This window comes from Petaurus breviceps, unplaced genomic scaffold, assembly GCF_028583685.1.
Source record: "Petaurus breviceps papuanus isolate PSGF00001 unplaced genomic scaffold, PetGlider_PUasm1.0 90683, whole genome shotgun sequence".
NCBI classification, from domain to species: domain Eukaryota; kingdom Metazoa; phylum Chordata; class Mammalia; order Diprotodontia; family Petauridae; genus Petaurus; species Petaurus breviceps.
In genome coordinates, this window is record NW_027187308.1 from 7,906,945 (window position 1) to 7,934,860 (window position 27,916).

At 37.2% G+C, this 27,916-nt stretch overlaps 2 protein-coding genes across 2 annotated transcripts in view; one reads left to right on the forward strand and one right to left on the reverse strand.

Annotated features, from left to right (window-relative positions):
• The window catches only part of CMSS1 (cms1 ribosomal small subunit homolog), a 442,802-nt gene that overhangs the window by 294,375 nt on the left and 120,511 nt on the right, over positions 1 to 27,916 (reverse strand). The window lies entirely within an intron of this gene.
• The window catches only part of LOC138144043 (filamin A-interacting protein 1-like), a 269,301-nt gene that overhangs the window by 228,559 nt on the left and 12,826 nt on the right, over positions 1 to 27,916 (forward strand). Inside the window, exon 5 of the mRNA XM_069065363.1 lies at positions 6,850 to 7,028. Within this exon, the coding sequence (XP_068921464.1) occupies positions 6,850 to 7,028 (179 nt within the window). The remainder of the gene's footprint in view (positions 1 to 6,849; positions 7,029 to 27,916) is intronic.

Consider the following 27,916-nt stretch of genomic DNA (forward strand, 5'->3'; position numbering starts at 1 on the left):
TATATATATATATATATATATATATATATATATATATATATATATATGAGCTTATTTCAATATAACTAGTTTCTCCTGTGATTCTAAGTATTTCATTTTGTGTATTTTAAAATAGCATTCTGAGAAAAGGTCCATAGGCATCACAGGTCTGCCAAAGGGGCCCACAACACAAAAAAGGTTAAGATTCCCCTGCTTTAAACCTTTCCTGGTGACCTCTTTTGCTGTTGTTCTTTAAAATTTCTCATTTATTATATGTCACTTGCCCACTAGCTACCTCTCCATTGTTCCTTGTGTGATGCCCATTTTCAATCCTTTTAAGACTTATAGCCAAGTAAGAATTTTAGAAATCATCTAATCCAAATCTCTCATTTTGCAATTAAGCCAATTCACTTAATCATCTGAAGTTGAGATTCCACTCCATAACAACCTTAGGAGGCTTTAAGAAAAAGAAAGTTTAAAAAAATCATAATTCAAATACATATTTGTAATGTATACGTATCTATCTATCTATATCTGGCATACTGCTAATGCAAGGGAACAATTATAATGATGCTCCTTTCAGACCCAACTATCACTTAGAATTGTCCTGGGAGTGTATTATATCACTTTCTTGCTGTGTTCTTACCTTCTTTGGTTATGCTTACATTTAATTAATATAAAAATGAGTCTGTATGCTCTAAGTGTACATGCCAGAGGGCATGTTTGACCCCCTTACATTTTAAAGATAAGGAAACTGAGGCCTAGAGAGGTCAAGTGACAGCTGAATCAGTTTATTGGCGGATCTTCAAACGTAGCTAAGCCAGGCTCAAAGACAACAGACAGAGCTTGCTGCTAGGCCCATACTAAAAATCTTTGGAGTCTGACAGTGATAAAAACTGAGGGGGTATAGTCCCTGAGAAGAAGGCTCTAAAATGTCCACAATAAATAATTACACACTCCCATCTTCCCTCAATCTACATAAAAGAACTGTTAGCAGTTTTCCTGACTGGTAGGCTGATAAGCAGAAGAGACAGGTCACAGTCAGGAAGTCAGCTTCTGGGTATTTTGTTTTTTGTTGTTGGTTTTTTTTGGAGGGGGAAAGGCAGGGCTTTTGGGGTTAAGTGACTTGCCCAAGGTCACACAGCTAGTACTAGTGTCTGAGGCCAAATTTGAACTAAGGTCCTCCTGACTCCAGGGAGGGTGCTCAATTCACTGCACCAGATAGCCTCCCCACTTCTGGGTATTTTGTGTTTGAGTATGGTGCATTTACTAAGAGACTGCTGAGAACAGATTATAATTGTGAAAATGAGAGGGAGACAAAGTAAATAGTAACATGACTATGTGGAAGCTGAGAGTGTAAGCCAGTATCTGTTTTTGTGAGAGTTGTTCAAGTGGTGATGTGAGGACAATTTGAGAGTATGTTTCAAGTGTTGATCTCAAGGAGTCTGTAGATGATTCTGTATGTAGACCACCTGGGATCTCAATGGATAGATGGGGGTGGGTAGTGGGGAGGTGTGTAGTTTGAGACCAGGGGCGAAGTCTGATTTAGAGAGTGGGCACACAGTAAATCAAGGTGGCAAGGACTCCTGATCCGTGTATCCAGCTGGTGAGATTAAGTGTACTGGTACTCATGCCCTTCCCCAATGTGTGATTCTACTGTCTGGGTACAGTGATGACAACCTGACAAATTTTATACCAGAAATGGCACCATTCTAAGCCCCAAGAAATCTTTTGCATGGATAAAAGGGGGGCAATACACATTAGAAGAGAATGCAAGTGTATGTATTTGTGATGTGCATGACCTGCCAGGCCTTGTACTGTGCTGGTTTTACCTTCAAGAACCAATGGTCACTTCTATGTCATAACAAGGCATTACAGCAGGTAGTACTGTAAAGACAGGTAATAACACATGAAAATAAGGTAATAACCAAAAGAATAACAGATGTAGCATGTACACAAAATACAAATTACCTTTATTTCTGGAGGTTATGTGCTTTATGTATCCTATGTGGATGATCTGATTTATTTCCATAGCCATCAATCAAATACTTACTAAGGAAATATGCAAATTGAGTTCTAAAGTGTGTAATTACACATATGTATATGTGTGTATATTATATATACATTACATATAAACATTACATATTATACACATAAAATAGTATGTACTATATAAAATACTGTGTGGTAGGAACTCAGGAGAAAGAACAATGAGAGTTAAACATCATATATGTCAATCAATTAGCCAAAAAGTAGCTATGAAGCTCCAACTATGCATCAAGAACTAAGTTTCAAGATTCTCCAAGGACCCACACAAGGAATATAACAAATGCTCTGTCCTCTCAGGAAGTTCACAGTCTAGGTGACAAACCAAGCAGGCACAAAAGAATAAAGCAGTATTCTCTGTAGTACAAATAACATCAGAGAAATTCAGAAAGTAGAGATTGGTGTGAGCTAGGGTAGTCGAGGAAGATAGCTGTGAGGCCTGAACTGAGATTATGTGGATCTGGGGACAGAGAGAGGAAATAGAAGGCATGTTAGAAACTAAGAGTTGGTATTAGTAATGGCTTGTATTATTATATATTATGACATTATATTATGTGATAGCATTATAGATAGAATAATTATGTTATGTAATTATAGCATTAAGGCACTTTACATGTGTTATGTCATCTGATCCTCACAACAAACTGGAAAGATAGTTACTATGGTTATTACTATTCCTATTTTACAGATAAGGAAACCGAGAGTCAGAGAAATAAGTGATCTGTGCGTGGTTACAAAGTAGCAGGGGTGTAATTTGAATCCGCATCTCTTCTGGGTTCAGGTCCAGTGTTCTTTCTACTCTATTGTCTCATCAGCCATCAGGACTTAACCTTTCAGGGTCAGAACTTTTATTCTTGGCCCCATTCCCCAATTCCCTCCACCATCTACATTAGATTTGGTTCTAGGTCTAGGGTTCTAGTCATATTTTACATCATTTCCTTAAACTTTCCTAAGCAACTGCCATGTCATCCACTCTTCTATGTCTACAACCATAACCTCCCCTCTCATAGCTCCTAGAAAAACATGTGCTGATATATGCCAATAAAGCTCCAGTTACCATCCTTCCAACTTTCCAAACCAAAATATTCCTTCCTGGAAAGGCTTCAGTATGGGTCCAGTGATGAATGTTATTTAACCTGTAGTTTAGCTAGGTTTGAGCAGATTCATTACCAGACTGTTGACCACTGGGTGATGAATTCTAACAAACAAACAAACAAAAATTCCAGCAATTCATGAAAGCCAATAAGAGTGGCTGCCATCTTTGGGGTGGAGATTCAAAAAGGTGAAACTGTGTATTGTTTTGGAAGTCAGTATGGAATGCTAGAGTTCGAGCTGAGAAGACCTGAGTTCAAGTCCTCCTTCAGACACATTACTAGCTATGAAACCTTGGAAAAGTCATTTAACTGTCAGCCTCCATTATCTCATCTGCTACATGGGGATAATGATAATACCTACCCTACAGGGTTTTTCTGAGGGTAAAATAAAAATAACTTATGTACAGTGCTTTTATAATAACGGTCAGCAGGCCTGGAATTAAACTTCTACTTTGTCACCCACTGGGTATATCAGGATCTTAGAACAGAAATGGAAATTTAAAAGTCTCAGAACCCCCTCCTTTGGCAGGTAGGGAAATGGAGATTTGCCTGCCTAGGCGTACCAAAACAAGAGCTCAGAACTTCTGATTTCTGCTACTATATCACATTGTCTCTAAGTGCATGCAACATTTTAGATAACAGATTTTTTTTTTACAGATTTAGAGCAGTTCTAACTCCCCTCTACTAAAAGGCTCTCCTTATTATGCTTCTTGATAACTTGGAGGTGACCTTGAATTCTCAAAGGTCATGTCAACAAAGCAGAATATAAAGGCCTACCAAGACTGGAAAGGGACAGTTCTATCTCTATATCTGTTGTTTGAGGGTCAGCCTGGTTATGTTAGGAGGGGCTCACCACCAAGGTGGTCCCAGGATGATTGTTAAGCCACAGCAACACTGAGAGTATCTGAGTTATAGACATTTGTGATCTCTGTTGGGCAAAGAAATACCCACAGGAACAAAATTAAACCTACTGAAAGAAGTATAACTTTCACTGTAGCAGCAGCCACACTGGCATATCCAGGATAGCTGCTAGCACAGGTTCTTAGATCTGCTTTACTAGGAAAGATAGTTGATAAGGGGTCAACAATCTTTTTTAATTACATTCACTAGTTCAGGGGAAAAATCAGCACCCTGAACTTCAGAGAAAATCCAATCAAAGAAAATAGAGAAAATACAAGCAGAGAAATAAAGACCAAAAGACAGGGCTTCTAACTGTCTGAGAAATTAGCACAGATCAACAGACAGATCCAACTGTCAGACCAAGGCAATACATACATAGTTATCACAGAGAGAACATCTGGGTTTTTCAAAGCCAGGGGGCTCCTTAAGGGCTACCCAGAATCTCATCTGGTCAAATCACAAGAACACTCTTCCAATGAGTGAGCCCCAAAGCAAAATGCTAACCTCAGAGTATATATACCCTTTTTTTTTTTTTTTTGCTTTTTTTGGAGGGGGGAAGGCAGGGCAATTGAAGTTAAGTGACTTGCCCAAGGTCACACGGCTAGTAAGTGTTAAGTGTCTGAGGCAAGATTTGAACTCAGGTCCTCCTGACTCCAGGGCCGGTGCTCTATTCACTGCGCCACCTAGCTGCCCCAGAAAAATTTTTTATGGCAAATACTAATTATATCTACCCTACAGGATTGTTGTGAGGATAAATAGCAAAGAGCTATTAGAGCCTGTATTTTGGACAGTTATGTCACCTTCACAATCAATGAAACCATATACCAACCTTAAATCAACTAATTGTTCAAAATGAACAAAAGATGGGGTGGCCAGGTGGCGCAGTCAGAAAAACACCAGCCCCGGAGTCAGGAGGACCCAAGTTTGGTTCCTTAACACCCACACAAAAAAAAACTAGCCATGTAACCTTGTGCAAGTTACTTAACCCCAATTGTCCTCCAAAAGGCAAAAAAAAAAAAAAAAAAAAAAGAACAAAAGAGTTTTAGGAAAATTCTCTTAAAATTACTCAGTATTGAGAATTTTAGAAACCTATCACTACTGCAATCAATTAATCAACAAGTATTTATAAGGCACCAACTCTGTACCAGGCAGGCACTGCAAAAAATGGGGGGATACAAAGAGAAAAATGCAACAGTATTGCCTTCAAGGAACTTACATTCTTTTGGGTGAAAAAAACGTACATTCATGGTTATATACAAGGCAATCTGGGCGAAGGGAAGGTACTAGCAGTTGAGGGATCAGGAAAGGCTTGAAGAAGGAGATCCTTGAGCTGTCTTAAATCACAATTAAATTGTAACTCCATATACAGGGGAAAAAGAAAAAGTAAAAAAATTCTCATTTATACTTCAATCCTCACCACAAAATTCTTTCCTTCTTCCATTCCACTCTTGCTAATTCAGAAGAACCAATCCATGTATTAGGTGCTGGCAATTCTTAAAACAAGGAATTGTAGGGCATTTTGCTATTAAAAAGAGACATTCAGTAGTTTGAATCTAGCAACTTATTCAAATAACAGGATTTTTCTAGAAACAATACCTCTAAGTCATTTCAGGGAAGGAAAGAGGAAGAGGGGAGAAAGATGCTGCAGTACACGGAGAAGATACTTTATATCTCATTTCCCTCATTTCAGTCAACATACCCACACTCTCTACTTCTTCAGAAAGGTAAACAGATGTGGTTTTACATCCTACAGTGTAAATTCATAACCTCACTCCTGGCCACTTACTCTAATATTTCAATTTCTCATAGGTTTTGAGCAGTGAGCTTTGTGGAAAACTAAGCTATGTGGAAAACATGACCTCTATTAAAGAGAAGTTCCCTATACTAGGTACATGTGAACGACTAAAGAGGACCAGACTGTTAGTTTTACTGAAAGATAATCATACTTCAACACTATTCAAAGAAATCACTGTCTTGAGATATTTAAAACCAAGATTTTTTCTTTCCAGCCCCCTTCAGATTTACCCTTGATAAAAAAAAATCTCACATAAAATCTAGAAAAAATAATCTAATTTCTCTATGATCATTAATGTGAATCTAACAAAAGGTAAGCTTTTAGAGTTTTATTACATTATGGAATTCTATAATTGCATGATCTATTTATTATTTGTTCAAATTAAATTATTATTTTTATTTCAAATTCCTAAAGGCGATAAAAATCGGCCCTTGATAATCCTAAATCACAATCCTGACATGCAAATCAATAAAATGAGCCATAGTTTTATAGGTTTAGTGATAAATGTGATCTTGGTGGTCATCTACTAAAACCCCTTCATTCTGAAGATGAGAAACTGAACTCCAGCGAGGTCAATGGATCCAAAGAGGAATATTTAGTATGGTTCTAAGAGCTCTCAGGAGAAGGAAGAGAATTGCTATGATGAATATGGTAAAAGGACAAAGTTTCCAAAGAATGAAAACATGTTCATCAGATTTTGCCCTCTATGGTTTCCATAGGTTTAACTTTTCTGGAAAGAAGTGGGTATATGAACTATGGCCTAATGCCCAGAAAAAAAAAGGGGACAATAAAGTTCTTTTTTTTTCTTCCTGGGAGCCACAGGTTTGACAACCAGATGAATAGAGAAAACCCCCTATAAAAGCGCTTCCATGGAGTTAGATGTGCCCCACCCCCAATGAATTCTGAAGAGTCTAGAAATACTGTATATATAATCAAGAAGTAATTAAGTCAAAATCTGTATTTCCAGAAGGATATGAATAATTTGCTGTGGGAGACACTGTAGGAATTTTTGTTGCTTTTTTTTTTCCTTTATAGCTGGACAAAGTTGTTGAAAAACAAAATGAGTCTTACAAACGAATGTTGGAACAGCTTCTGATGGTGGGAAAAGCTCACAGACAAACGATCCTGGAGTTAGAGGAGGAAAAAAGGAAACACACAGAATATGTGGAGAAGAGTGATGAATTCATAAATTTGATGGAAAAAGAGCAAGAAAGGTAAGTTTTTTTTAAAAAACATAGTAGTTAAAAATACTTTAAAATCTTAGATTTAAGCAGTGGAGTGATGGTGGTGTACCATCTGAACATTCCACTCTGACTCCCTTTTTTGAAAGTACCAGGAGTCATGTTACACTGAAAATATAATTATCACCTTCTCTTAGTATTCTAAATAAATGATAGTAGCACTTTGGATTAAGTTTACAGTGAGAGCTATTCATTTTTATGAATATTTGAAGAAAGACATAATTGAGGGTACTTTAGCATCTAGTAAACTGATATTATTTTTTCACAAAATTGAATGGAAAATGTACTGAAGAATGCCAGGGAGGTAGGAGTGCAATGAGTGATTTCTTCTACCTTATTTATCTATTTGTAATTCTGTAATCAGGATCAGTTAGACAGCACAGTGAGCAGACTTCTCTTCCTGAGTTCAAATCCAGTCTCAGACACTTACTAGCTGGGTGACCCTGGGCAAGTCACTTAACCCTGTTTCTCTTAGTTTCTTCATCTGTAAAATGATATGGAGGAGAAAGTGGTAAACCACTCTAGAATCTTTGGCAAGAAAGCCTCAAATAGGGTCATGAAGAGTCAAACATGCCTGAAAAGGACTGAACAACAGCAATTCTGTAATCAATTGGCAACAGATGGTACAGAAAGGTCTACTCAAATACAAATGAATTGGCAAGAGTTACGAGCCCTCACTGCCAGCAATTCCCATGTCCTTTACCATCTGGCATATTTTTCCATTCTCAGAATAGGTTTATTATCTACTCAGGAGTCTGTGGTGGTCTTTGTTAGCTGGTCTGGATGGACTCTTAAATGTATATTAGAACTGATTTAAAAAAAAAAAGAAATAAAGAAATCTGGTGGCAAGGAGATTTCAGTCTCAGTCATCACAATATTACATATGGCACACAAACAAACAATATTATGTTAAATATTATTTTGGACCCCCATGGTTTGGCACGCCCCGGCCTCATTTAGCTTTAATAGTGGGTTAGCAAGAACTTGCTGAACACGGATACCATCTTTCATGTCTCATTATCATGAACGTTTACTGAACACTGCCAAAATGCTGACCCAGAGGACCACTGAGAGCCACGGGCTGTCACAGCCCTGTGCTAATAACTATGTTAACAGAGACAGATAAGGCAATTGAGAAGCAGAGACAGGGTAGGAAGCAACCCTTACATGCATGATTCTAATGTCTGCCATTTCATTACTATTATCATCTAGGCCTGAGAGATAGTATGACTTTGGAGACAGTCTAGGAGTTGGTAAGATGTGGGTTGAAGCCTACCTCTGACATGTACTTAACTGGCTAAATGATAGTGGGCAAACCACTTAACCTCTCCGTTCCCTAGGAAACTCTCAAAGATTCTCAAGCACAGAGTTGGGGCCTATTAGGATTAGCTGAAGGATTTCCCCCCTCAAGAGTTCTCTACAATAAAATCAAGGTCCCAGTCCACAATTCAGAGCTTTAGGTGAGGGGCATCCAGAGGAAGTGTGATCTGAGGCAGATTTTATAGGAGGAGGGTGTGAAGTGTGATGGACAGATGGAGTAAATTTATTTAACTCAGAAAGCAGTGTGAAAGAACAGAGATGGAAACAAAATTTTCACAAAGGAAGATGGACAAAAATGAGATGGGCTTAAAGTGTGCAACTTGGAATCAATTCAAAAGGGATGATATTTCTGCAAATTAAAGTGCAATAAATAGGATTAAAATGTCTAATGCCTAGGATTTCTGACCTTTCGACGCACAAAAATGAGCAGTTTCCTCCAGCTTGGAGAAATGATTAAACTGAATGTCACCCAGAAGGAATAGGAAAAAATGACTGAAAAGAGTCTCTTCCTCCCTGGATTGCTATAAGAGAAGATAGGAGAATACTGCATCATATGCTTAGGAACAACTTCCAGATGGAAATGTTTGGGTGTGAGAATGTTAAACCTATTCTATCTACACTCACATGATGCACAGATTATTCCTCCTTGGCTTCCCTGGTATCACATTGTGAGTCACACATCTTGGCATTTCAAACATGTGCCTCCTTTCTCAGGTTGACTGCAAACACTGAATCCTACATGCATGATTTTAACCTTCCCTGAGGGCTATGTGCATCAAACTATGAAAATAAACCCTACATAACCTTAGAGGGAGAACAAGTTTTTTTAAAGTTTTAAAGCTTTCAGATAAGTAAGACCTATGACTAAAAGAAATGAGGAATGCTAAGCTAGGTTTTTTCTTGATCATCCTATGAAATTTAAAACATTCACATTCAAAGAACGAACAAAACAACTCAAATTGCTTTTACATTTTAATTGAGCTATTTCCTGTCAAGGACTCAAACAGTTTTCCCCAGAAGCATTAAGATCACTGATCCCTTACAATAAGTTTAATTTTCTCCAAAAAAGTAAGTGATATGAATTACACAGGAAAAAAAAGGATTTCCATACTGAAGAAAACAAAGATATTACAAACTTCCATTAAAAGGGAGGGAGAGAAATTGAATCTAACTGAATTCTGAGCCTTTTGTTGAGCATTTGCTATGTGCTAGGCCCTATGCTAGAAGCTGGAGATACAAAGATAAAAATGAAAGTGTCTGCCCTCAAGAAGTTTATATTCTACTGAGCTTATATTCAACATATGAATATGTAAGTAAATACAAAACACATAATGAAGAAATTTTTTGGAGGAGAAAAGCACTAATAATTAGGGTGGGATCAGAAAGTGAGATATAAGTTGTCTTTTGAAAATTGAAATTTTGAAAAACAAATGTTAAAAAAAATTCTGTTTACATGTAATTGAGAAAAAATAAGAATTAAATGTAAAAAAAGGAAAGTTAAAAATTCTAAAAAGGACTGGGTGAGAAGGCAGGGCAAAAAACAAGGGCTATCTTATCTGAGAGACAAAGGAAAATATAGAGGGCTTTTAAGGGACAAGGACCTCAGTTTTCTCAGAAAATCAAGAGTAAAAGAGAGAAGGGCCTATCAGCAGCAATGAGAGACAACTTATACAAAGATGGAGAGGTAAGAGATGGAAAATTCTGTACAAGGAACAGCAATTAGAAGAGTCTGGTTGGGTCACAGCATGAATGAGGGGAACTAAGTGGTCTGGAAAGACAGATTTCCAGATAGAAGAGTTTTTATTTTATGCTAATTTTCTACTGGTAGCACCTTAAGCAAATCACTAAACACGAACCCCATTTTCCTCATCCGAAGAATGATAGGGACAAACTAAATGATCTTTAAGGTTTCTTTTAGCTCTATTAGTTTGATTCTATGAACTATGTGACCAAAATCCTAAAAAATACTGCAAAAGTTTACCATGATTATGTGCAACATTTACGAATATCTGCCTGGAAATAAAATAAAAACTAGAAAACACTTTATTGAGGTGGCTAATGAGACCTTAGAGGATGTAATAATGGATTTCAGATTAAGGCTAAATTTCTGTGTTTTCTTTGGAGAATTCATTTTATGTGGAAAACCCTAAAGGAACCTGATGTCACACGCTGAGTTCAGTCCAAAATACTCGCCAAGTGATGTCGTCCTTGTAATCACTAAGCAACTGCCTTTCCTACTGAAAGGGGAGTGGGATGGGGGGGAAGGGAGGGAAGCTGTTCAGGAAACCCCATTCTCAAGGACATTAATACAAAGTTTCCTTTACTGTAATACCATTTAGTTTAGTCTGTCTATAAAACCGGTGCACATACGGATTTCGTGACTTTAGGTTCTTTGCACAGTTCCAATATGTGGATAAATGTGTCACTCCATGACCTGAATTAACTGATTTGGCTGGTGGACAAGTATGGTCTATGTGAAAAGTTCTATACACAAAGCAATGGCAGCAATTTGGGCTTTTTTGGATGACTTCACAGGAAAGTCGAAACAAAAATCACTTTTAGTCAGGGCAATTTTGCAAAATTTTCCCAGAAGTGAAGTGCCAGTTTTGTCAGTGCTTTTAAAAAAGCTTACGAAATTAAAAAAAAAAAATCACTGGGAGTAGTTTGCTTTGTTAAGCAAAATTTATAACACTGGTGCTTATGAAATCAGAGTGCATAACAAATTGGATAATGGGGTGAGGGAGGGGAGGTTTGGGAAGGAAAGGGCATTGACTGCTCCTGTGTCTTGAAACTAGTTGAGAAATAACCATGGAAGCGGGTTGAAAACCATTATTAGAGGTATCCTATGTAAAATCAAGCTTCAGATCATGGTTATCCAAGGGCTTTAAAAGGCTAAATTCAATTCCATGATGACTCCACAAAGCAGGCTCACATCAATATTCTGATTTTATTGAGTAGGACACTGCCACACAAGTCACTAAGCTTCTCTACAGATACTTGGTAAGATAGACTTCAAATCATGGAACTGTATTCAGAATTTCCAAAACCTGCTGTGCTATAAGGTCCAGTTGCTTGATACCCCAGCATTAGCTTTAGTCAAGACATTAAAGACAAGAATAAAAAGCTATCTTCTTCCATCACTATAAATGGGAACTGAGTTTGACTTAATATCCATACCTTACAGTGTAGGAACTAGAAATATTCTTACAGATCATCTAATCTAATTCCTTTATTTTATAGATGAGGTAACTAAAGCTCAGGGAAATTAAAGAATAATAATCGCAGCAGCTAACACTTACATAATGCCTACTATGTGGCAGGCAGTTTAGAATGATCTCATTTGAGCCGCACAAACAATCCTTAGAGGTAGGTACTTTATTATCCCCACTTTACAGATGAGAAAACTGAGGCAAATGATTAAGTGACTTGCCCAGGGTTACACAGCTAGTAAGCATCTGATGTTGAAATTCAACTCAGGTCTCCCTGTCTTCAGGCCTGGAACTCTATCTACCGTAACCCTAGATGTCCAAAGTCACAAATCGAGTTAGTGGAACATTTTGAATTAGAATTCAGGTTTCCTCAGTACAGTGGATGCTGCCTTTCATTCAACTACTTTCAGAGATGGTACAGACCTGAGTGAAATAAAATCTGATGTACGAAATATTTCCTTTTCTCTATGGAGAGTTTTGTATTTGACCCTAACATTGCCCAAGTCCCCCATGACCTATATTAAGCTCTTCCTTTAAAATGCTGAATCCTTTCTTTATCTGGTTTTCTTCTGTTTTGTTCCTGAACAAAATTGAAATTTCCATGCTTTGTTGTTGTTCTTTAGTAATTTTTCAGTCATGTTTAACTCTCTGTGACCACATCTGGGGTTTTCTTGGCAGAGATATTGGAGTGCTTTGCCATTTCCTTCTCTATTTTATAGATAAAGAAACTGAGGCAAAAAGGGTTAAGTGACTTGCCCAGGGTCAAACAGCCAGTAAATCTCTGAAGCCAGATTTAAACTCTGGAAGATGAGTCTTCCTGACATTAGACCTACTGCTCTATTTACTGTGCCACTTAGCTATCCCTTCTATGCTCACACTACTTTTATAACTAATGTTTTTATCTGCAGATGATGGATATCTTTAAGATACTGTGAAGTTATCAATATTTTTTATAGGTTGCTCAGTAAGGCCTTATAGCCAGAATATACCATTTAATACATTAAGTATCCCACTATATCATGTGATGTCATGGGAAGTGCCCCAGCTCTAGTTTCTGAGACCCTGGGTACTTCACTACTTGGGTGACTGTAAGTCACATTATTTATGTTCCACGGGCCCTTGTTACTTCATCTGTAAAATAAAGGGATGAGAAGAGATGGGTTCTGAGGTTCCTTCCAGTTCTATATGTATGATTCTAGGAACCTCACTGTTGAGAGAGCATGGGGTAGAGGACAGAATAATGGGCTTCCATATGGCTTCACCTGGGATCACATCCTGCCTAAGCCACTTATTAGCCATGTGACCCTAGATATCTCATGTAGCCTCCATCCCCTATCTGCTTAACAAGGTGGCTTGACTAGATGGCCTCCAAGCTCCCTTCCAACTCTAAAACTATCATCCTATGAACTTGTGATTTGTTAGAGATTTCAACTCCAGGCAATTCACTTTTGCTACTAAGAACTGTGATCTTAATGATCTTAAATACCAGCATTTTAGATATATTACAAAGCATAACTTGTTCGTATAATAACTTAACAAAAGCAAACTAAGTACTTATTTATCATTTGTGGACAGCCAGCAGTTTTTAATTTCATGCACACTAAGTTATTGTTGTAGAATGCATTGTACTCAAATGCAATCATTTCCTTTCAGGGTTTTCTGGCAACAGGTTACACATATTACATACACTGGAGACTATGTCTTGCAAATTGTGAATTAGATGCCAGATCTCTATACATTTGACCTTTTTTCACGGATATCCAGTGTTTCATAGGTATAATATGGGGACCCGCCATAAACATGACTTCAGCCTTGTAACTCTATATAACAGACTCATATGATCAGGTCAGTGTTCAACCATACACCCAAGTTGTTAAGACAGGATCTGGGCAGTGATGCACAGAGATTAATTACCTCATGCTATGATACAAAAAAACCTCACTTACAGTTACAAAGCATAACTTAACTTTCTACAGATGTCATGAAACCATACACTTATAACTGTGTAGTTTGATGGTTTCTATCTTATGTGTTTAATTAAGGTCAAAAAATGATCCTTTGATATTATCTGATGAGTTTTCAAAAAAAGAACCAAGTTAAAAATTTTATTGCAAAACAAATAAACCCAGATGATTAGGGGGATTTAATTTATAATGATCATTTAATGTATTTTTTACCAAAAAAACCCACTTGAAATATTTTTTACCAACAGTCTTAAAAAGGTGATTATATTTTCGAGTAGGGGCAGCTAGGTGGTTCAGTGAATAGAGCACTGGCCCTGGAGTCAGGAGAACCTGAATTCAAATCCAGCCTCAGACACTTAACACTTACTAGCCATGTGACCTTGGGCAAGTCACTTAACCTCAATTGCCCTGCCTTCCCCCCTCCAAAAAGCAAAAAAAAAAAAAAAAAATTGTTGAGTGGTATGGTATAATAGAAAGAGCATCACCAAAAAGCTGGGAAATCTGAGTTCCAGCCTCAGTTCTGTCACAAACTAACTATGTGATCTGAGTCAAGTCACTACTCATCTTTCTGGGTCTTATTTGTTTTGTTTTATTTTTTCAAACTTATTTTAAATGTATTATTTAAATTATTACAATTAAAAATCATTTATTTTCTTTTTCTTCCACATTTCTACCCTGCCATGGGGGAGAAAAAAAAGAGAAAACCCTTGCAAGACATATGCATAATCAAGAAAAAAATACATTTCTAGGTTTCATTTCTCATAAAGAAAGGGCAGATAACATGATTTTTAAGGCCTCAGAAAGTCAATCTTGGCAGAAAAAAGAAAGAATCCCAAGCAGCAAGTAAGGGAAAATTAAGATTACATATCATGAATTTGTAATGGACCTAATTGGCATGGCTGTTTGATTTCCTCCAACAGAATTCAGCCCAGGAGTAGGAACAGGAACAAAAAAAGCTAATTTGGAGGAGGTGACTCAGGGTTGTAGGTTGTTGGGTATGAGTGGTAAAAGGGGGAAGTCAGGCAACTCTTAACTATTCATTTATGTTATCTAATAACAGCTGGGCCCTCAGTACTGCAACAGCAGTCCTTTCCTGATGGATGTTTTACTTCATCTCCTACAAGTTCTACTGAAAACTTTTTCTTCTCTTTATTCCAATTTTACTAAGAAAATTGAGGCCATCATACCTCAAAAGCTATACGTATCTTTATCTATCCTGGTGTCCTCCTCTCTACTTATATTCTTAATACATTTTCCTTTCATGTCTCAAAAGTTTTCCTCAATTATCATTTCCTCCTTTCCTCTCATCTAGAATCTTCCCATTTCTATTGACTCCCTTTTTGATGGCAATAAGCAAGCCCAAGTCTCTACCATCCTTTAAAAACCTTCACTTTAACCCTGAGTCCCAAATTATGGTCTTTTATTTCTCCTTCCTTTCACTGCCAAACTCCAAAAATGGGTCTTCTATTCTTGTTGCTATAACATGAGACCTCAGAAAGCTGTATTCTTCTGTATTCCACCAGAGTGTTTCTTACACAAAATTATACAAGACTCCATAAAATATATTACAAGAGAGATAACCTTATTCAATAACCCTCTGATATTAATATCTAGTGAGGCATAAAACTGGGAGAGCAATCAGGTCACTTTCCTAATCAATATATTCCCATGGTTCTCAATGGAGAACATGGAACATCAAATATGAATGCCTCTGTTTGGAAGCACTCTATCACTTGACTCCAACCTTTTACACTCGAGTTTTATTGACTATTATTCCCTTTCACACACATGAAGATCCAGTCAAACTCTGTGCTCCTTACTGCTACCTCATACATGGCACTCTAACTTCTGTATACGTGCCTCTGTCCTGGGGCTCCCCATTGTCTAGAATGTATTATTATTTATTCACCTCCATGTTTTAAAACCCTTACTTTATTTTCAGGTCTCACTTTAAGTAGCAACTCTTCATACAGCCTTTTCTTAATTGCCCCAGATGCCAGTGCCTTCCCCTCAAAATCATCTTGGATCTGTTTGGTTGTTTCAGTCATGTCCAACTCTTTGAGATTCCATTTGGGGGTTTTCTTAGCAAAGACACTAGAATGGTTTGCCATTTCCTTCTCCAGCTCATTTTTTGACAGAAGAGGAACTGAGGTAAACAGGGTCCTGTATTTACTTTGCAATTATTTTTAATATAATTAGGTATGTACACATAGTCTTCCCTGGCTAGACTGTAAGTACTACAAGGGCAGTGACTATTTCATTTACGTCTTTGTGTCTCTACCACCTGGCACATGGTAGGTGCTTAATGGTAACAGAAGTGAATGCTTTTAGTTGTGAGTCTCTCCCTCCTGCAAGCCCTTCTGTACACAGATGCCAAAATGATTTTCCTTAAGAGCAGATTCTCACCATACCCATTACCTCCAGTGGCTCCCCATTGCTGGTAGAATAAAATATAAATTCTGCTTTTAAAATTTTAAAGTCCTTATCTTTGCAATCTATCTTTTCAGTTTGTTATATATTACTTCCCCTCCTGCACTCTGCAATCCAAACAAACATACTGGTCCTTGCTCTGTTCCTCACAAATGACACTCCATCTCCCATACCTTTGCACTGGCTGTCTCCAAGGTCTGCCACCTTGACCTCCTGGAATCCCTAGTTTCTTTCAAGGATCAGTTCAAGGCCCACCTTCTACAGGAAGCCTTTCCTGGCCCTCTACCTTTCCCCCAACTACCCTGTATTTATTCTCTTTATCTTATTTTAGTATACACTTATCCACGTCACTTAGCCTTCCTTTACCTCAGTTTCCTCTTGTCTAAAAAATGTAGGAAATAACCTCCCAAAGTCATTTTGAGGATCAAATGAGATATTTATAAAGCACTAGCAACAAGTAGCAAAGTAGAATGTTGGGCCTGGAGTCAGGAAGACTCATTTTCCTGAGTTCAAATCTGGTCTTAGACTCTTACTAGCTGTGTCACCCTGGGCAAGTCACTTAACTCTGTTTGCCTCAGTTTCCTCATCTGTCAAATGAGTCAGGGAAGGAAATGGCAAACCACTCCAATATCTTTGCCAAGAAAACTACAAATGGAGTCACCAAGAGTCAGAAATGACTGAACAACAGCACAGTGCCTGCCTGTAAAGCCAAGCACAAGCAGCTTTCTAGAAGAATGCTGCTGTGAACAGCTTCAAGGTTCTGCTTATATAGTATAGTGAACTCTCTACTTATTCAGTAATAAACTAAGACAAAACATTGGCAGAAATCAAAGTACAGCATTTACAATGTTATAACATAACAACTTATCACTAAAGTGGCCACATTGTTTAAAACTATGTGGCCGCTTTGGTGAAAATTAAGTACAATCATTTAGTAAGTCCTTAACTCAATCATCCTTAAGGAGCAAGCCACCTTAAGGGACACAAAGTACAAAGGTCAAAGTTCTCCACCCTTAGGCCACAGTAAATCATGATCTTCTCAGTCAGTATTAAATACCCAAGGAGAGGTCTTTTCATCTTGACTGGAGGCTGGCTCAAGTCAAGATGAATCAAATTCCATGGCTCCTCTTCCATGGGTCCAGCTCCTACCTGAATCTACCCAACTGTCACTTGGATTCAAAGGTAGGCAGCTATAAGCTGCTCATCCAGTTCCATACTGAAGTTCACAGTGTCCAGTCCACCTCAAGTTCTTCACAGTTTCTGTTTATGGGAAGACAAAGCTTAACAGAGCCACAATAACATTGATGCACATTGCCGGCACCATCATCAATACACTATCTGCTTGTGAAATCAACAAGAGACCCACAAACAAGGTCTAAGGGGTCAACACAAATCATCAACATAGAAATCAACAGAGACCCACAAACAAGGTCTGAGAGATCAACACAAATCATCAATAAAGTCCCAGGACCTCTGAAACCCTCTTCCAGGACTTCTGTAAACAGACAACCAGAAAAATCCTCTTTCAAGGCTTCCAGTAAGGTCCCAGGGCTTCTGTACAAAGTATCACAAACAAAAATCAACAGACAGAACTGACAGAGTGCTGGGATACCACAAGTTTTTGCCTCAATTCTGCCACCACAAGAGTTGCCTTCTCAGTTCTTCTGCTCTGTCCCCAGCTTGGGTTTCTCCTTATATATGGTAATTAGCTCCTCCCTGTTCCACCCACTGTGGGATTCACAAGTTGTGGGGTTCACAAGTTCTATTTCTTAACAAAGACAAGGCACTAAGTACTTCTTTGCTTGCCATTACACTGACACAGAGTGTTAATATAAATGTTAGCTCCTCTGATGAGAATGGTAGCAGTGGTGATGATGATGATGATGATGATGATGATGACAATGGTGTACCTGTGCTAGTGAGAATGTTAGTTCCTCAAGGATAGTTGTTTCATTTTTCTTATTTGTGTGCCCAACAGCAGCACAGCAATTGGGACATAGTAGATATTTGACTAAATAAACACTTGTTGATTGACTTATGTACATCTATCTGACATGGAGGATCCTCATCAAGAGGGATTTCTTAAGAGATGGTGAGGTCCTGCAAAAGGGAGGGTTTGCAGAGGATGTGCTGATTGAATCAAGTCCCTGAATGATGATGCCAGGATCTTACTGGATAAAAAATAAGATCCATAATCACATTCAAGAATTTTTATGCTTTTATTTTATTGTTTAAAATATATATATATATATATTTTAACTACTGTATTACTTGTCTCTCTCCCATTCTGAACTTCACTTTCTTCTGTGACTTTTTCAATACTTAAAAATATTTTTCTTTATTATCATTATCTTCTCCTGTCACTGTCCATTACTTCCCTTCTCCCCCCATTTTCTCCAACTCTTTCCTCTATGTGGTATATAGAAATAAAAGCTCTATGTGCTTTTCTTTATATTAAAAAAAATAATTTTGAACCCACTGGCCACATTTAAAAAGTACATACTTCAATCTGTACTTTTAGACCAGGGGTGAGAAACCTGTGGCCTCGAGCCCACATGTGGCCTTCTAGGTACTCAAGTGCAGGCTTTTGGTTGAGTTCATGTTTTACAGAACAAATCCCTTTCTTAAGGGGATTTGTTCTTTGAAGTTTGGATTCAGTCAAAGGGCTGCACTTGAGAACATGGAGGGCCATGTGTGGCCATAAGGTCACAGGTTCACCCCCACCCTCATGCCCTCCCAGGTCTAGACTATTCCCTCTCTGCCAGGCTAGGTTGGAAGCAGGATTCCTCATTAGTCTTTCAGAGACATGACTGGTCACTGTATAAACTGTTCTGCTTCTGCTCACTTAGCTCTGCATCTGTTGACAAAAGTCCTCCTAGGCTTTTCTGAATGAGTCCATTTCATTGTTTCTTATGGTGCAAAAATATTCGATATTATACTCAAATACTAAATTCTGTTCCCCATCTGATGGTGCCATCCCCCAACTGATAAGCACCACCTTCTATACGCTTTCAAATATACAAAGCTATTCCCTGAAGGAAATGACCATCTTTTTAATGTGAGTAATTTTTTGTTGGTGCTGGATGTAGATGTCATCAGGGAAAATAACAGGTGAAGGAGATGAAGGTTCACAGTATTAGACTATCTCATCTATTACTTAGTCTTTTTATTTTTAATAAACCTTCTATCTATAGACCATTACTACACACAGCTAGACTAGCCTCACAATAGCCCTGATGAAATGCAACAAACATATGGCAGTGTCCTGGGCACAAGTGATAAGATGACAAAATAAAGCTGTCTCTGTCCTCAAGGCTCATACAACAGATATGTAGAGAAGTGAATACAAAGCCATTCCATGAGGACTGTATTTTTTTTTTTAATGGGAGGGGGGAGATCTAACAGCTATGCAGAAAAATAAAGAAGTAATTTCAAAGGAGCAGCTTCACTAACCACCTTAGAAATGAGAAGGTCTTTTGTAAGAGGTGGTTCCTAAGCAGTAGAAGTGTATTAGAGAAGGAAGAAGTGCACAAAAGTAGAAAATAAGTTTATGTGAAGAAACTCTATGCTTACTCTAGGGGGTCCCATCTCTAAGTTTCATTCTCCATCTCTTTTCTTAAGCAGCATACTCCGTCTCACTCATAGAGACATATACACACTGCAATTAATTTCTCAGCAACTTGAAACAGCTGAAATTTCTAATATCAAATTATCATATGGGATAGACTACATACTTAAAATGTTTTTATGAAATGTATTATATAAAATAGTGTATCTGGTTAAAAAAGCTGGAATAGTTCCTAAATATAGGGTCTTTCAAAAGGGTGTACAAGTTCATTGAAATTTGAAGGTCAAATATGCTACTAAAGTGTTTCTTGTGTTTCTTGCTTAAAATTATTTCTAATTCACTTCTGTCAAATTATAATTTCTGTTATCTGATCTGCATGAACATGATAAAAAAATTCATGGAATTTCATGTCACAACAAGCCTAAAAAAACCCCCAAAACTTAGGGCAATGGGGACAAAAAATAGTCAAAAGAGCCCATTAACATATTATAAAAGCAAGCATTCCTTTATCAGATACCAGAGATGTCCAAAAGCTGAATGTTTACCAATATTAATACTACTGACCAAATTAGGTTAATCTCAACATTACTGCTGAAAAATTTCACATGACTCCACTCGTCTGGTCCAGCAAACCCCGTTATTTGTTTCACACTGAGTTACTTTGTACTGTAAACAGATCTCTTAACCACTCCAAACCCTGCTTGCTGATTTCAATCACTCACAAAACCTCAATCTACTCAGTAAATCATAGTTCAAATATGATAGCATCAATCAGTGGGAGAAGGAATTTGAATTCTTTTGGTCTGTTTGTGGAGGAGGTAGGGAAATCTGTGACATTCTTTCAGAAGAATAAAATGGTTCATTCTCAACAGTCCTTACTGTTTACAATCACATGTAAGATAAATAAAGTTAAAAAAAAATAAACAATAACCAAAAACTGGAATTTAAGAATGGGTTGTGCTTGCGTTTTTCTTTTAATCCTAAGAAAAGCAGTCTTAGAACAATAACAACGTAGAGGCAAATCAGACGAAGCAACATCTTTAGATAGCACATGCTGGGAAAAAAAAAATTATCTTCTGGGACTGGCCAAAAGTGAATGATCTGAATAGATCAAGAAATGTAGTTCCTTCCAAGACTAAGCCTTTGCAATCTTCTATATATCAGCCCAAACACTATACTGCCTTTCTATTTAACTTTGCAAGTCATTTTGCTTCTCTCTTCTGCTTACATGTGTTGTCTAAGGCTAGTTTTCTTTTGGATTGTTTAAGCAACTTGTGGGGTAAGCCTTTACATTCCACTTCCAGTTCCAGGGAGAACCTTTAAGAATCCAATATGATTTGTAGTTTTTATAATGCAATGTTGGTAACATCACTATGAAACCTTCCTGACCCAAAAGCAACTATAAGAGCTCAGATCCCACCAGCTGGTTAAGTTTTGCACTTCAGCTTTACCATCTAGGTAAGATTTCAAAGTACAAAATTTTCAAAGCACAAATTACTATTAGTAAAAAATTCAACTGAACTTCAAATACAAGAATATTTTAACAAGATAGTTAGCAAACCAATCCGTCCCAAATGATGAAACACAATACCTCAAGACCTTTCCCAACACTTGCAGCATGTTAAACAACTTTATTCCCCTGTTGGTATCCGTGATTCCTTTCTTGTTGAATGAGAATAATTTTATCTTTAAAGGAATTTTGTTGACAAAAAATTCATATTAACATATCATAGTGGGAAATACAAAAAGTTTAAGATAAATACTATGTTCTTCTATTCCCCAATAGAAGTTCCAAGAAATCTGTCGATAATCATAATGAGAAATAGGAAATTCTCATGTGTAAAAATGCCAGAAAGACAAATAAAAAGGAACATTCCTAATGTTTCACACACATGAGATGAAATGCAGGGGCTGCAATCAATATTGGTGGAGTATGTACATCAAAGAAATCTTGCACAGCATCATAGCTCTAGGGCTGAAAAGGACCCTAGAGATCATCCTGTTTGAGCTCCTCATTTTACAAATAAGGTAAATGAAATCAAAGAGGTTAAATGATTTGTTCACAACTTTGCAAATAATAAGTGACAGAGACAGAATTCTAACTGAGCACCGAAGTGACTCCAAGTTCTATGTTCTTTTACTATACCACACTTGTCTCCCTGTTTGACATCTATCAAAGCATCAAAGTAATGCAAAATTAAGGAATCCAGCAACAAAAATCTCTGAGGGAAATATAAGAAGAAATAAGTTTCTGCTACTGCAATCAATGGGGTTTACATTAGTTAAAATAAAGAATTTTCCCAATACTAAAAGTTACTAAAATGTACATCAAGTATAAGGGGTACTATATAACCTTCAGCCCTGAAGGCCTACCATGAGTGGGGAACCTGTGGCCTCACCCTGTAAGTACTTAAGTACATCCCTCTGACTGAATCCAAACTTCACAGAATAAATCCCCTTAATAAAAGGATTTGTTATGTAAAGCTTGGACTAGGTCAAAAGGCTGCACCCAAGGACCTAGAAGGCCATAAGTGGTCTCAAGGTCACAGGTTCCCCACTCCTGGCCCCCTCCTGATTAGGCAGTCATTCAGAAAGCATACTGTTTTGCCTTCCATTGCCTCCCAAAGATTCCAAATCATCCTACTACATCCCACTAGACTCAAAGAATCCTGAGATGTTACTCATTCATTTCCCTGCTCTTCTCTATGATGAGTAAAGAGATGATTAACTATTGTCAGGAATGGAGGAAGGTCAGGCTGTTGATCTGAATACCTAAAATGGGAACCTCCTTGTACAAAAATTCTATCACTACCTTCACCAAAAATAGGCATGGGGAAGCTAGTTGTAATTGCAGGTATATTTATTAAGTATTTTTTGAAGATAACAGCTATAGATTGTTTACACTTGGTAGTAAGACTTATAGAGGGATAAAATATATTAATTATTTATTCATACACCCCAGTCACACAGAGGAGAAATGGCTGAGAAGGACCAGATTTGATTCTGCCCAGAAATATTTCTAGAACTAAGTTCTTAATCCTTTTCCAGAATTCCATTTTTTTTAGTTATAATTTTATATATTTTTGATGGAAAAAAGGGCATGTGAGTGCCTGTAGACATAATTTTAATTAACTACTCTTACAAAAAGAATCATTTCAAATTACTACTTTGCTAAAGGAAATTCTCTCTACTTCCAAAAATGAACAGAAAAAAGTGTTTGAAGATTAAATTCCCATTCTAAAATCCTACTAATTTCAAGTACTATGTATGGTTTGTATTGGTATTACACAAAGATAACTGCAAAAACTGAACCAAGAACAAAATTTTACAAAATATCTTTCACAACTATGTTTTTTTTTTAAAATAAAGACTAAAGTTATTTCAAGAATAGTTTGTGGGCACTGCTGGTGACCCCTATGGCAATATCTTCACTAGGACACTTGTAAGCTCTGAAGGGTTGTCTTACAGCTCTAATCCACTCTCTCCCAAAACAGGGCAGAAAAACATTTTCAGCAATGTAAATACATGAAACAAGAAGAATATTACAAACAGCAGTTATAGCCATGAGATAAAACTTGCTGGTCCAGGTCCACAGATCCTGGACTTTGTATTTAACTAATTCTTTACCTTGAAGAAGTACAAACTATCCTTAACAAAGCAAGTTTATTTACAGAGGCAGAATTTAATCCAAAAGCACCTATTTCTCTAGTTACAATCATAAATTGTATTCACCTATATAGCAGACACCTGATGAAGAGTACAAAATGATCTTAAAATGAATCAAAACTATTAATTGAAAATAAAATTCTGAAGGAAAGAGCTCCTATAGAATTTCATCATGATCCATAGGATGTATAACACATAGAGAGTTTATGGCACTACATACAAATACACCATACACAAATGGGTCCTTGGAGATAATTTCAAAGTTCTTTTTAATCAGGTGAAGAAGCAAGGTCGATAGCACCAGGCATTGTCTAAAGATGCATTTGGAGTATAAGCTGTGAATTTGTTAATTGTTGTATGTCCCCATCAAATAATTCTTTCAGAAAGAGAGTGGCATAGATAATTCTTTTAGTAAAAAAAACTAAATTGCAGATCTCAGAGAACGAGGACTTAAAACATTTATCATTTATTGTAATTTTTTACAAAAACAAAATTTTTAACAAAAACAAATTTTTAGCTGAAATTGTCAAACAAGCATGCCCACACAATCTATACTATTTCAAGGATGTCTTGATAACAAAAGAAATCAATAAAAGATCATATATGGATCAATATAACCACAAAGACTAGACTAGGGAGCTTTCAGGGAAATTAATATCTCTATAATACTTTTTGTATATAAAGTATGAAAATCTAAAGAGCCAATCTCAAAGCACTTCCTACCTTGTAACTTTTAAAGCCATGCCTTTTATCTGGTAATGAACCCCATTGGTTCATCTCACTCTTTTCGTCTTGTCTAGCAAGGGGATAAAATGTCTAAATACAGAAATTCAATTACTCCTTCAGCATCTCAAATAAACTCTGATCAGAGGATTACCTTTGGCAGTCTGCTCTTATATTCTCTATCCAGGATATCTGATTAAATACCTTGTCAGTACTTTGTCAGCTATGATAAAGACTGATTGAACTAAGTTCCTATAATGAGGTGAAATGGTTATATAATCCAAAGTGTGTATGAGAGAGCCCCTGGGGTACTGTATGAAGGACCTCTTAGTGATAGATGATATTTTTGGTTTGTAACCAAGGAACAGGCTAGAGGGAAATAGTAGGTGGGGATACTAGAGAAGAACCCGGGTCAGGTAATTATTTATGAGAAGAGAATAAACAGAGATTTGGGATAATCTAGGAGGTGAAGAAGTACCCTGTTAATGCTAAGAGCAAAGAGAGGTGCCTTGTTTAACAATTTAAGTCATCACTATCCCTTATAAATAGTGTTTGCATATAATGTCAAAGCAATATGATAAACATTAACATGACTAGTGATATCTAGTCAAGCAAAATACAATAAGGGACAGGACCCTTTAACACTGGGCTACCATTTTAATGATAAACTAGAAGCACAGGGTTGATTCAGATAATGGTTCACTTTAAAGAAAAAAATGGTATGGGAGGGGGGTATGTTGGTATTGGCACTTACAGTAAATGGAAAAATGAATCTCATTCTATCCTAAATCCTGGGAAGGGAAGTGTGGGTGTGTAACGTGCCAAAGAATCTTTCTCCTGGCCCCAAATAGGCTAATTACGGCAGCTGGAGAACAAATGGCAATGAAGAGAAGCCACCCTTCCAAAAAGAAAGAACAGGAGTATCTCTATTTATTTAAACTATACGTATACTTCAGCTCTGCCAAGAAGAAATTTCACTTCCTATAACTTCACGTAAAGTAGCCTGCTACTTAGGTAACTTTCCTTTGAGAACATGGTCTAAGGAGACTAAAGTCCTGCCATAAGGGTGCTGGGGGACCTTAAAAAAATATTATCAATTCTATTAAATAACTGCCATTAGTCAAATTGGGCATACACATACTTGCCATTTTCTTATTGCATGGTGGCCACTTCACCACATGTGAATGCTGGAAGGAACTGAGCCTCTCATTTGACAAGTGAGGAAAATGAGGCCCACAGAACAGAAATGACTTGTATAATCTACATAGGGGCAGAACCGGGACAAGAGTACACTTCTTTTATCTCCCAGTTCAGTATCTTTTCCAAGGACAGAACTATAGGGTGGTAGACCTTGCTACGAAAGCATTTCAGCTCATTCTAAAGGTTTTGTCGTTTGCTTTTTTGTTTGTTTTGCATCATGAGTTTATCACAGATACAATAGTAAGGAACTGCCACTTAAGCCCACAAGAGAACAACTGTGAAGACATATATTTGTTTGCTTTCAAAGACTTCAATAGGAAGATTTATTAAAGGAATGAAGCCCACTTCACTGTTGAAAACTCAGAGAACTCTGTTTTCATTGCATTAGTCTCGCCAACAAAATTCTGAATGTGTTTGCATTCTATCAATCTACACTGTGAGTCAGTCTGTCCCAACCCCGTCTTCTAACACGAAAACTGAGAACTCTGATGACACATTTAGGTAAACATGCTCACTGAGTGGAGTTTCTTAATGTTTTATATCCCTTTAATTTTCCACAAACCTCTGAAATCCATATAGGTTTTCAGGAAGAATTTAAGTTCATGTTGGCCAAATAAGAGTAGAGATTATAAATAAACTTAATAAAGCCATAATATTAAAAAAAAATTCCATTGGCTCTATAAAATAGGGGAATCCAATACTCAATAATGCGATGCGGGAACTTAGGTTATAAACCTAAGCCCATATTTAAAACTAATTTTAAAAAGTTCCTTAATTAGGCAGTAAATAAAAATCTGGCTTTACAACCCAGATAAACTGGGTTCAAGGCCCACTTTTGACATATAACTGGTTGTGTGACTCTGAACAAGTCATTTAATCTCCCTAGACCTTAGCTCTTCATCTATCACATGAAAAGGATGGAGGGAGGCATCAACTGGCCTCTAAGACCCTCTCTGACTCTTAATCTATGACTCCATCATCAAAACTTAAGGCCTACATAAGCTGTCTGTCCTAACAACATGGATTTTTCTCACTTTGGGGAAGATGCTGACAGCTCTTGTTGGTAATGATTAATGAGCTCTGAATGTGAGGAGCTCATTTCTATTCGGAAGGAGAAGTGGGACTGGGGACCGTTATTCTCCTTGTTTATGTTATGTGAGTTTGAACAGGGGTGTCAAACTCAAGGAGAAATAGAAGCCACTCAAATGTGCTTAAGGATCCTTTCAGGCATCACACTAATTTGGAAAACCACATATTACCATTATCTCTGTTCAGCTGCGTCTTTATTTATTTTGTTAAAAGTTTCCTAATGACATTTTAATGATTCTGGTTGCACTGCTGGTTGTATTTGACACCCCTGAATTAGAAAATATAACAGCCAGTTGGGTTAAAAGGAAATTAAAAAGTATCATGATAAGAGAGTAAATAATCAGACTTAACTAACCTAAAGCAATTCTGGGAACTGAAAATTTACACTCTGATGGAGTCTTTAATCTGTGTAGGGTGAGAGGCATGAATCATCAATTATACAGGACATCTTCATTAACTTAGTTGTTTAACTGATTGATCATACAAGAAGGCCCCCTTCTCTAGTAGATTCAAATGGACTAGGTCCTCCAGTCCTATAATCTTTCTATTCATAACAGGAAAGGCTATTTTCCTTCCTCTGCCACAGAACAAACCTTTCTTCTTGGTTGTCACTGAAATATGTTACCTCTGACAACATACTCAGGATGAAAAAAACTGAAGCTTATTGTATAAGGGAGTGGAAGTAAAAAAAAAAAACCCAACAACTTTGCACACTCTTAATCTTCCCATCTTTCAAAGATGCTTACCATCACTCTCTTCTCCCATCACGCACCCCATTAATAAGGATCACATTTTATTAATGTCAGGCACCAAATGGCGGCACAAAGATCCCTTTCCTGCTGTTGCCTCTACCTAGGAGGGGAACAATGAAAGTGGAGGGTGTAGGAAGTAAAGCTGAAAAGCTTACTGTATTTATAGAGGTTACCATCTACAAATGCCACCAGTGATGGCTGTTGACAGAGCTATGACTCCAATATCTGCAAAACCATCACACCTCTGAAGCCAACAGACTGGGAAGCACTGTGCTACTAACCATCGGGATACCAGTGTGCAGGTTACAAAATGCTTTTCTTTTCTACCTCCTGGAATAAATTTTTAAGGCTAAATGAAATCAAAAGGCAAAGGAAAATTTATCCTCAAGTAAATAAGGCTGAAAACTGCCACCTGTCAACAATTCAAGGATTAATTACTCTGTTCATCTGTATACTCTGCCTTGGTTGCTGCCACTCTTACCCCATCTCTTCCTCTAGTTCTGGCTGTCTCCCAATTCTGTAGCACCTTAAATAAAGATTGTGAAGGAGGAAAGAGAGATTTGGATAAGAGATTCTCATTTATAATTCTGATAATTGTTTTGGTGTGGGAAGAGACTTAAATTAAAGGTCAAACAGAAGTTTCTGGATAATATATGTGGCTAGTTGTCCCTTGGCATTCCATTACTATGAAACTGTGAGTTAGCTGAGTTGGTAAAGGTATACAAGCTTACCACTATCATTCCTGGGTTCTTCAGATCAAAACAAAGACATGTATGCACAAAGGTATACCTTTAAGGAAAATAATGAATTAAAAAAAAAACAAGGAAACGCCATAAGAACTGAACAGTGGTTACCTACTGAAAGAAACTATGTTGGCTATTCACATTACTCCTTATTTCACTGGGTTCACACTTAAAATATTATTAATTTGGAGGGTGCT